Source organism: Labrus bergylta, chromosome 21, assembly GCF_963930695.1.
Source record: "Labrus bergylta chromosome 21, fLabBer1.1, whole genome shotgun sequence".
Lineage (NCBI taxonomy): Eukaryota > Metazoa > Chordata > Actinopteri > Labriformes > Labridae > Labrus > Labrus bergylta.
In genome coordinates this window covers 21,460,841-21,472,857 of record NC_089215.1, presented here as the reverse complement: position 1 = coordinate 21,472,857, position 12,017 = coordinate 21,460,841, and the positions used below count along the sequence as shown (strand labels likewise).

Sequence of the window (12,017 nt, the reverse complement as noted above, 5' to 3'; positions counted from 1 at the left end):
CTTTCCTATTCAACATGATGGTTGAATCATTACAGAGATGGATTGAAAATAAATACTATTATTGCAATGCTGAACAATGTTTTTGCACATTGATTGCACTTTTCTAAAAACCTGCAGACCTGGTTCTTTATTCTGTGGACCCACAAAAATAACCATCATCTACACATTTTTTGTGTTCCATTGCACGAGGACTGTGTGTCTAAACAGCCCAATACATATTATCTGAAATGAGCTGCATAAAAAAAACACAAACATCTTAATTTTATAGTCAAAAACCCAATGCATTGAATTGAATGTTGTTTTAAATGTCCCCTAAAATATTTATGTATTATGTTTTGTTTTTCATCAAGAGCCAAAATAAGGTCAACATTTAATTCCAAACAAATCAAATTAGCCTTCTCATCTCTGTGTTAAGAGATTACGAGTGACAGCCAGCTAGATTGCTACACGAAGAACAAAACTCAACACCAGCACGTAAACATGCTGACATAAGCATTTTCATTAGCTGCTAGCATGGCTGTAAACTCTTCTTTAAACCAGACACTAAATACTGCACAACACTTTTTTTTAACACCAAAACAATTAAAATCATCCGAAAAACCCTGAATGCACATTATGTTCTCTGCAAATCAGCGTAAAATTGTTCTTTTCGGTGCTTATGAGCTCTTAACATTCATGAGGCTAGGCTCTTGTATTTGTTGTCATGATTCATTTACCTATTAAAGCAGTCACATGCTCACAGACACAACATGAAGGAAGGTATATAGAGAAAAAGGCCAGCCACAACACAGTAATAGAGAACAGCTACACTTCTGGTTTGAATCATCTCGTAAAAATAAACACACACATATCAGACTCTTTGACAAAACACCATCCAGCAGAGATCGCTGATCAAAGTTCTGTCGAGTTCAGTGGCATGAACAGAATTGTGAAACCTGCCTCATCCAAAGTAAACAGCTTTGTGTTTGCACAAGTGATATTCCCTTCAGCAGAGAATAATGTCTTTCTCATCTGACAGCTGCAGGAAGAATATGAAAGAAGTGACAGAGGACTCAGAGGAGAGGACTGATGGTGGGGAATTGGGGCTGAGCAGGGTCAAAGGTAGAGTACCTGACCTTGTCGACAGGGGTCAAACATCAGAGGAGAAATGCTGTTCTGAAGGTAACCATTTAGTGCAAACAGGTGTTTTTAGGTTCTGCACGCACGCACGCACACACACACACACACACACACACACACACACACACACACACACACACACACACACACACACACACACACACACACACACACACACACACGCACCACACACACACAGAGACTTTACTTGACCCAGAGTCACATTTGGCTATGCTCTGGGAATGTCCCGGCCAGTAATTACCACTTTCGTCAGAGGGTCCTTCTAGACGTAAATATGGGTATGTGTGTGTGTGTCTTTGCTACTGCATAAAAAAAATGGGTTATACACACCGGTCAGGATGGCCTTCCAAGCTTATTAAACCTGATCCTCTGATTAAATCATGTCCAATTTCAGCACATTATGAAGAGAAGAGCCAGAGCATTCTTCACATTCCCCCTCCTCTGAAGTCTGGAGCTCGGCTCGGGGAACATTTAGGCTATGTTCTTCTCCAAAAAATGCCAGAAAGATTGAAGATTTTCTTTTCAAAAAGCTCTCAAACACTCATGGTTTTCAGTGTGTGTTTGTGTGTGATTTTGACATTTCCTACACTTTCCTTTCCCTGTCTTCCCCTTTACTCAGAACTTGCCAAGATAAGTGATTAGCTGTGCTTTCTCAGCAACCGCACCCAGTCAGACACTGTTAGGTACACACACACACACACACACATGCACGCACGCACACACACACACACACACACACACACACACACACACACATTCACACATTCAATAACATTGTCTCCTGTCATCCACTTTAGCTCCGCACCCTAGCCCTGCAGTCGCTGACCATGAGCGACCTCAGAAGCCTCTGGCAACCTCCTATCAAACAATCAGCAGCTGATGAGTGTAAACAAAGTCACCGGCCAAACCACGCAGACAAACTCGTCTCTCTCATCTAAATTGTTTTGTTTTGTTTTCTCCATGCACCGCTATCGGTCCAACGATAATCTGTCATCTGTATGTGTCAGTGTCTGTGTGAGGACTTCATCCACGAGAGGAGACGTCTGTTTGATGACATTTACCACAATAATCTCTGTTGAGCCAATGTTTTTTTTTAACCATCATACGCTTGGCCCACAGCTGGATTTATGTTCTCCCCTCTCCTTGTTTAACTAATCCTTGTGTTTTGTTGGGGCCCTTTGTTTGCATTAAAAAAAGAACACATTTTCTAATTGATCCTTTTTCTGAACACATGTCTGTTATTGAAAAATATCTTCATTGTAATGAAATATAACCGTGTCAATAAAAGAGCTTGAATTCAATATAACTGCAATTTTGCATGTACTTACTTGTTGTAAATAGTGTCCATCTGATGCCTCTAGGTTGATCTTCGGTTGTTCTTCGCATCACCCAGTCTATGACAGTATTGAAGAGTAATGCTGACATCACGCATCCTTGCCTCACTCCAGTTTTGACTTCAAAAGTGTGGTTGCTGTTTCCTACTTGGCATGTGAAGTTGGTGTAAAAACCCTTTATGATGAGGATGATTTCTTGTGGAATCCCATACAAATGTAGAATGCGCCATAAACTGTCCCTGTGGAGGCTGTCAAATGCTTTCTCAAAGTCTACAAAATTGATATATAGCTGTCTTTGCCATTCTGTGCACTGCTCTATGATGTTGCGCAGAGTGAAAATCTGGTCGGCATACCCTCTTCCTTTCCAAAATCCTGCTTGATTTCTTCTGAGCTGCTTGTCTATTGCATCTGAAATTCTTTATTTGATGATTTTGCTTGGAATTGACAAAAGGGTAATTCCATGCCAGTTGTCATAGTTTTTTAGGGAACCTTTCTTGGAGATCTTTACGATTACACCCTTTGACCAATCGTTTGGTATCGTCTTCCCCTCCCATGTGGATGTGAGGAGTGGTTTGAGCAGTTTTGCTGAAAGTTCTGGATGTACTTTGAACAGTTCTGCATTCAGGTTGTCTTGTTTTCTGACATTTCTGAGTGATTTGATGGCTGAAACAATTTATTTTTCTTCTGGTGGTGCAGTGTTAACATCAAGGGCAGTCTCAGGTTCCTGTATCTCTGCTTCTGCTGTTGGTGGGGGTCTGTTTAGGACCTCGCTGAAGTGTTCTGCCCACCTTGCCTCTACTTCTGCCTCTTCTGTCATTGAGACACGCAAGCCCCCGGACCACAACAAGGTGGCAATCCTTCCGGGAGAATTTTGCATTTACATACATTTATTCTCCGTCGTCCCTCCATTACTATTTGACACATGAGTACAAAATTAAGTTTATTCATGATATCAGTTGCCAAGAGGTCAAAACAACACAAGTGTCTGTAGGGACATTTTTTACCTTTTAACAGGACCAGTATGGATTTTTACCCATTTTTCTCAGGTTCCTGTATCTCTGCTTCTGCTGTTGGTGGGGGTCTGTTTAGGACCTCGCTGAAGTGTTCTGCCCACCTTGCCTCTACTTCTGCCTCTGATGTAAGAGTTCGCCCTTGTTTGTCAGTGATCGGTGTATCTATAGCTCTATGGTACCTGGAGGTTTCCATTCCATCAGACACTTCTCCATTCCTTTTCTAAGGACGATGGCTACCTCTTCATGATGTTGGTTGTCATCTCTTCCGGAGTACAGGACGGTCTCTCCAGTGTTGGTTTTGTGTCTCCCTGTTCCTGTCCACCTACTCTCACTTATTCCGAGAATATGCAGGTTGTAATTTCTCATTTCTGCTGTGACTTGAGCGAGTTTACTTGTTTGGTACAAGGTTCACATATTCCAGAATCCAATTCTGGTCTTGCATTTTGTGTTGAGGGCACCCACCTTCCTGTCAGTAGCTTCCTTAAGGCTTTCACTACTGACATTCATTCTAATTTCTTTCGATAACTCTGGAGGCCCATTGTACACAGTAGTGTTTTTTTCCTTTGTTGCCGTTTCCGTAACAATACTTTTTTCTACGGGACTGGGTTGTTAGCCCTGTGCCCAACCCCAACCTGGAGGACCAGTGGATTGCACTTTGTCAGACCTCTATCCCTCGACCTGACCAACTTGGGTGACCCTACCAGGAGCCTAAGCTCCTGTTGGTATAGCAAGCCCCCGGACCACAACAAGGTGGCAATCCTTCCGGGAGAATTTTGCATGTACATACATTTATTCTTTGCCCCTCCATTACTATTTGACACATGGGCACAAAATTCAATTCATTCATGATATCAGTTGCCAAGAGGTCAAAACAACACAAGTGTCTGTAGGGACATTTTTTACCTTTTAACAGGACCAGTATGGATTTTTACCCATTTTTCCAGCTGTCACGCTAAGCTAACATCCAATTCTGCCATTGCCCATACTGATATGGAAAGTTAAATCTATTTCTATAGCCCTGGTAATAGTAATGGAGGCGTTACAGGGGCTGATTGGGATCGGCAAAGGCAGCAGGGGAGAACAGGTGTGTGTGTGTGTGTGTGTGTGTGTGTGTGTGTGTGTGTGTGTGTGTGTGTGTGTGTGTGTGCGCATTTCTGACAGTGTGTGTATGTGGAGCTTCCACTGTGCCGTGCTCTCGCGCCTCTGCAATGCCGCTACACACTGTGAATTCACAGACTGGGACATCAATAATCTGTTGCACCAATCCATATGAATGTTTTAAGGTGTAATAGCTGCTTTGTTTTGTTGTTTTTCAGTTCTGGGGATACACGATAGATAAGTCGAGATCCCAAGAAAACAACTGGAAATTACTTGTTATAACAGGAGAATTTAGTAAAATGAAATTCATGGATTCAAGTCCCTGCATACAAAAACAGCTATGGTCGGAAGTCCTTCTTTTATACATACACCAAAATTTGGAATGACATTCCCCATCACATTAGAACTTCACCATCTACCTCATATTTCAAAAATACATACAAACGACACCTTCTCCACACTTACACCTGCACTCATTAATTGTTCATGTATTGTTAAAGTATTGTTGGCAGTATCTGTACTGTTTGTTTCTATTTGTCTGTACCTGCCTAGCTCATGCTAATGTCCTGTAACCGTGTTTGTCTTGATGTGACATGACCGCAGAACAGGAACCTGCTGGAAACCAGTTTTTTAAACTGAGTCAGGCCCGTTAAACTGTAACTTAATGTTACTTTTAAACTTTCCTGTGTAATAAATGAAATGAAATGTCCGCTAATGGCTTCTGTATTTAACCATGAAAACATTTTTCATACTGGATTTTGGGATTTAGCTGCTAAAGTCTGACTGTTGAGCTTCTTGTACTACCATAAAGCTACATTTTAGCATTTCCACATTAGCCTAGCACTCTCCTGTTGTTGCCTCTTGTGACAGCTTTAAGCAAAAGTACTTTAACATAATAATAAGATGTGCTTTCTGCTGCTACGTCGTCATACACTCTAAGAAATTGCTGTAAATTTACAAGGAAATTTCAACAGTATGATCCTGTTATGTGTAAATACAGGACATTACTGTATTATAACAGTTTATAACAATATTTTACTGTATTATCGCTTGAAGGAAACAAAACAGTAATTTACCGTAGTTTTTGCAATGCATTTTGGGAAAAAGAAGTTGAGACCACATGGTTGAAAGGACAGTGGAGTTGGCTTTGCCCGATTGTCATCCATCTCCATCCTGACAATTAAGAGGTGAGTGCCTTACTGCTTCGCTAGTTAGAATTGGCAAAAACCATCACTTACTAAATTTGAAGTCATTTGTGGGATTAATGTTAGCTAGATTTGGAAATTACACAGAAACACTGCAGGCAGACACACACGCAGTGAGTGAATTCTATGCCAGCTAACATTAGCTTGAAATACAGATCTTAACAGTTGCTAAATGGGACAAAAAAACAAAACATTTTCTTGTAATGTGGTTAACTAAGTGGGCTATAATGAACTTGACTTGCTTGCCTGGTTGTACTAGAATGGTAAGGTTAGCTAACATCAACAAGCTAACATTTCTTTGTTTCAGCTTCAACTGAAACTGACACTGACTATTGATTAAATATTGAATTAGAAATGATGATTAGCTAGGCCTACTAGGCAATATGGCCATAGTATAAATAGTATAATATACAGTATTTGAAAATGTATAAAAGGAAACTTTTGTGAGACTGTCAGAATGGACCTGAAGCATGTTTTTTGTTTTTTACTGTTTTAACACATAAAGCTTCTGCCATACATCCTGAATTCCAGGACTTATTTTTATTCATACTAGTTCTACTTCATACTTTTACTTTATTTCTTTTATATGGAGAATATTCAGAAAGGATTGTCCATATGATAATGTTCACTGTTCAGCTGGAGCTGCTTTTGTTTTAATGTTGTTTTTTCCCTTTACAGAATCCTTGTGGCAGTTTCAGTCTGGAAGGAGAAATCAGAGGGAGGTGCAGGTCCAGGGACCAAATTTCCCTCAGAGGACAGGTTGTTTATTCAGTTATTTTTTTTTCACTTCTCTGTTTAAAATGTATCCACCAAAACTCTTTTATGTACTATACATTGGAAATGGCCTTTGCTAAATGTCTTAATGTAAATGTTTGTGCTAGATTTTTTGCCTATTTAACCTTCATGTTCTTAAAGTGTATCTTCTTTGTTTTTGTTACAGGTTCAATAAAGACAGATGTGATTTGAGAAGACAGTTTGAATTTTTATCATTTGTCTTAAAATTTTAAGTTGCAATTTTAAAGGCATTGTTTATTTATTATTTTAAAACATGTTTTATAACCTGACATGCAAGGAATCATTTATCAAATCACTAGGTTTAGAAAATAAATATATTGTGTCCATTTTGGTAGAAGGAAATTAATCTATAGCTCGGTGTAGTATTTACAATTCACAGTAAAAATCTGCAAAAAAAACAGTATTAAACAGTTAATTCTTTCAACAGTATTTTCCTGTTAAGGTTTAAAATCACAGCTTTTTGCTGTATTTAAAAAAACGGTAGAAAACTGTAAATTTCAGCAACAGCAATATACCGTTAATTTTACAGTAACTTCCTGGCAACCCTACTGCCAGTTGTTTACTGTTTTTTTACCAGGGGGAATTTCTAAGAGTGTATGTTCAGCAATATACTTACATCTATAACGTCTTGCTTTGCTAGTGTACTCTTTTAAGTTTGAAAAGGGCCACATTAATGTCAAAGCATTATATAAACACTCTATAGTGGGAGTGTTTATTGACATTGTGGTAGTCTAGGCTGGAAGAGATCCAGTAGTGGCCAGCATAAAAATACTGGTCAGAACACCCGACCATAAAAGCATGATCAGTTCTGGAGGAATGTGAGCGTGGCCTGAGTGCTGTGGCTGTAACATTCAACAGTCAGGCTGAAGTTCTGTAAATAAAATTTGATTAAAGGGAAACTAGAATTTAAAAGGCCTCAAATAAGGATACAACTGACCTGACTATCGTATTTTGGGTACATTTGTTGTACATTTCATACATGGCTGTCCCACTTCCTGCTTTTTTTCCTGGATTCAATTTAAACTCAGTCCTTTTGTTGTGTTTTTATTGACAACACTTTGCATGTCTGTCCTCTTCTAATGACCCTACATGTGGATGGACTGTTAAATGGTCAAACAGGAATCTCAAATTCATCTTTGGATCCATCTCACTGCTGAAGATGTTTAGTGAAGGAGGAAAGCCTCCATGACCCTGCTACATATTTATGATTTTCTTTTTTTTTCTGAACTTGAAGTTGAAAAGTCTGTTTTTAATTTTTCTACTCTTTATTTTCCTGGAGATGTCTCCTCTGAGAATTAACCCACAATCCCCTGGGTGTGGTGTACAGTCTGGCAAAAGGCTCAGCTCACAGTGTCTGGGTGGAAGAAGTGAGCCCACCTGTCCAATCAGATAGAAAGATGCCGACATGAATTCAGTTTTTCTGCCTTCTTCTAATTTTATGAAGTCTGCTTGAAACTGAAGAGCAAATATGTCTGTTTGAATATGTTATTTTAGCAGTGTTAGCATTATACTCTTTAAGATAGATTGTGTTGCACACTGCATTAATGTGTCCATTTTGACCCGTGTTCTTCTTTCTTCTTTCACAAAGATATTTTTTCAAAGGAATAATTTCCCTTTTGGGTTATATGATGGATGAGAAAATAGCTTTGACTCTCAAGTTTGTAGGCTATAAAGGTACAGCATACACGTGGTTAGCTTAGCTCTGCTGCTCCAATGAAGATCATTTTGCAGATAAACAGAGAAAGAAACTTTAATGAGTTGACGTATTCACTATCCTTCCAATAGTTAGATACAAAGACTACCCACCTCATGATTATAGCAAATATAAAGCCACAGCCAGTAGCTAGTTGGCCAATCCACCTCTAAAACTAATTAATGAACTTGTTTGAACACGTGGAGTAGAAATGACAGGCTATGATGTTACATAGTTGGTAAATCTCACCCTGAAGTAATTATCACTTTTAGCTAACTAGCAACACTATCATGTTTATGTGTCAATACAAGAAATAGTCTGGAACAAAACATTTCAGTTTCTTTGAAAAGAGCTTACATCCTGACAGACAAAGTTAGCCCTGTAAGCTGTATAAATGTTAAGTTTCCTGATATTTGAATCTTCTGAGTACCAGAAAAGCATAAAGACCAACAGACATCTTAGCCATGTCACCCACACTCCTTGTTCTTATCACCAAATGTCTGTTGAATTGTACAAATTGGTGACACAAGATTCAATAGCCTATTTTTGCTTTCAAAACTGGATTTTACACCTTCTTTGCATGTGCATGCGCACTCATCCCTAAAAAGGGGGTTATTTTAAGCGCTGGTCTGCATGTTTTAGTGGGGGAGGAAGCAAGCACAGAGTCTTTCTCTCGTGTCTGTGTCTCAGGGACAAATACAAACAGAAGCAGCTGCGACAAATATGGAGACTGCACTTGCTGTTTCAACACATCTGTAAGACAAACATTTAATTTCCACCTAATGAATGTGTTGTGAAAAATATATTCCTTCTGTATGAAGTATGTAATCCCCTTTTCAACATAAACGCTAACATCTTTACATTTCTGTGCAGTGGAATAAAACCTTAAATGCTATTTCATACATGTATCTTTACCCCAAGTTTTTACACCAAGAACTCTTAAATGTGCAGTATGTTCCTAAAAATACAAGTTAACAGTTTCAAGACAAAATGTGTAACTACAAATTTAAATTTAAATGTTTTCTTCTATTTGACTTGACAGTGAGGAATCTGGACAGATATTTTACAACGTACATTTGAATCAAATAAACTAAAGCATCTCCTTTTGTGTCCGTAGGTCTGGTCTTAAAGGAGATAAACACAAACTCATGTGTGCGCCTATTTTTTTAATGTTTTTTGCTCGAGTGGATACATTAAATCTTGTTAAATGGCAGGTTAAATCTTCTTGGTTTTTCATATTTCGACCTGTTTTCTCTTCAGTGAGGTTAAAGCCCCCTCGAGAAAAACTCCCAGACATTGATGCGTAATTTTACCAGACTTCCACACACACAAACACACTCCCCAACAGACGACAGATGTTCCAAAATACCACAGAAACAACAACACAGATGCAGGCTGGGAAATGCCCTGCGAGATCTTCATTTGCTCCAGAATTAAGCTGCTTTAGGCTTTTTAGAGCGACATTTACACGTTGCGTGTTTTCACTGAGAGAGGGGGGGAGAGGGAAAAAAAATGGTGGCCTGTAAACGAGGGGAGGTGTTATTTATCCTCATTTGAAGTTGTGCAAGAGTTTTCTTTTTTTTTCCCGTACAGCTTTTTTTGAAAAACATGCGTTGCTCTGCAGATCAGCAAGACAGGGAGTAAGTGAGGGGAGTCATGTGTGGGAAACTGCAGCAGGAAGGAGAGTGCAGCTGGGAATTTTTTGCCTGGAGGGAAACAGACCGGAGCTCTGTGGCTGAAGAGGCAAAGATAGAGAGGAATGAGGAAAAGAGAGGGAAATAGAGAAATAGAAAAAGAGGGTAAAATGTTGAAGAAAGGGATGATGGGAAGCAAAGGATTTGGAGGAGGTTTGATGAAGATGAAGGCGGGGTGAAAGTGAGTGAGGAGGAGGCTGAAGGATGACAGAGGGAAGGAACTCCTGTCTTTGCGTCTTCTTGGAAGAAGAGAAATGTTGAGGTAAGTCACACACTCACACACACTTTTACACAAAAAACTGTAAATCTACACTTGCACACTCAATCACACAATCTGTCTCCCTGACAGTACAGGGGAAAAAAGCAGCAAAAGACTCCTCCCCATGTGTGAAAGGGTTTTTCTATCTCCGTCTTTGCCTTCACTTTCAATCTACTAACCTGTCATTTGATGTCTGTTTACATACCTGCATACACACACCCACAGTGTACACTCTCTCTCCCGCTCTATCTCACACACACACTCTCTCTCGCTCTCTCTCTCTCCAGCAGCAGGTCTCTGGAAGCAGCCAAACTGTCAGTTACTGTTGCAGACACATGCTCGCTCTCAGCGCTGCTCTTTTGCTGCCAAGGAAAGAGGAGGAGGAGGAGAAGAAGAAAAAGTGAGGCTGGAAGGATCAGACAGATAGAGGAGAGAAAGAAAGAAAGAAAGGGATTTGGACCAACCTGTGACGGCGTCCATCTGTCTACCTGAGTGTGAAGGCAACAAATGATGCCATAGCATCCAGGACATAGCCAGGACCATCTTTATATATTTTTACTTTCTTTTTTTTTAATAATGAGGAGAGACCGTCTCTTCTTAGCCGCAACCCTCACTGCCATCTTCTCTGCTGACCTCTACTTCATCCTGCTGCCAAAGCTGCGGAGCGTGGGGCTCAAATCGGAACACTTCTGCCCATGTGGTCCCAATAACTTTACCCTGCCCATGCACGGGGGTCTGGCCACCCCTCAGCTCTCCAACTGGACGTCTGTGTCATCGCCCCTAGATGGTACAACATCCGGACCAGATGATGGAGCTTCAAAATTGGAGAGGCTGTTTTCTCACCCTCTGTACAACATCGAAACTCCGGGGATCGGGCCGGAGGAGCGGTTGCTGCTGGCGGAGCAGCTGATGGAGTACTACAGGAGGAAGGTGTCCCGCTGGGAAAGGTAAAAATTAAAGTGTTATTTTTCTAATATTTTAAAAATCACATTCAGATTAAGCTACATTTGTCCACAATTTAGTTGATTTTGCAACCACACGATTTTCTGGTGTTGCTCAACTTCTATTGTGAAAGAGTAAATGTCGTACTGTGACAGCACGTGTTGGGGCTCGACTGTGGTCAAAGGGCAGGGTCACTGACATTACAGACAAACACACATCCGTACATAGAAACACACTTGTGGATTAACTCATGACAACAGAGTCACACACCCACACAGACTTTAGGATGTGTTAAGACAATACCGTCAATTGAGTCCAAATGTCAAGTGGGATTGCGACAAATACATGTCCTCCCTGAGAGCTCACATATGGAGTGCTCTCTTTAAGGTAAACAGGGATTTATAGCTTGTGTTAATCTGTGGGAGCTGTAGCTGTCTTGGCTTGAGAGGCTGTGTATGAATCCTGACCAGGCAGATACTCATTTTGGGCTCTTAAGGTTGAAATAGGGACAATATTTAGGATTGCACACAAACACAATGGACAACCCACATGTTTGTTTAAAGGTTGCAACAGCATCCAAACACCAACACCTAGACAATTTCATGTCAGAGGCTGCTAAAATAAATAGTGAAACCATTTTACTGTAATAGCATGCAGAAGCAGGAAACAACTAGTTTTATTAGCAACCTTTTCTTGTGTCCTTCTAAAATAAATGTTGCACCTGTTACACATTCTCCTCCTTGTCATTGCTGTGTTCTTTGTGACTCTGTTCTTTGTGGTGTAATTTCTATCTATGATTTAGCTTTTGACCCTTGAATAAACTCTTATTTTTATCCCTTCTCTT

At 40.1% G+C, this 12,017-nt stretch overlaps 1 protein-coding gene across 2 annotated transcripts in view; it reads left to right on the top strand.

Annotated features, from left to right (window-relative positions):
• The first annotated feature begins 9,846 nt into the window (after positions 1–9,846).
• fam20a (FAM20A golgi associated secretory pathway pseudokinase) overlaps positions 9,847–12,017 on the top strand; it is a 14,888-nt gene continuing 12,717 nt past the window's right edge. Inside the window, exons 1-2 of one of the 2 annotated variants that reach the window (XM_020648154.3) lie at positions 9,847–10,234; positions 10,522–11,178. In XM_020648154.3, coding sequence (XP_020503810.1) covers positions 10,808–11,178 — 371 coding nt within the window. In that variant the 5' untranslated portion in view covers positions 9,847–10,234; positions 10,522–10,807. Of the gene's footprint in view, positions 10,235–10,518; positions 11,179–12,017 lie in introns of both variants that reach the window. The other variant, XM_029280107.2, reaches the window with a different exon arrangement.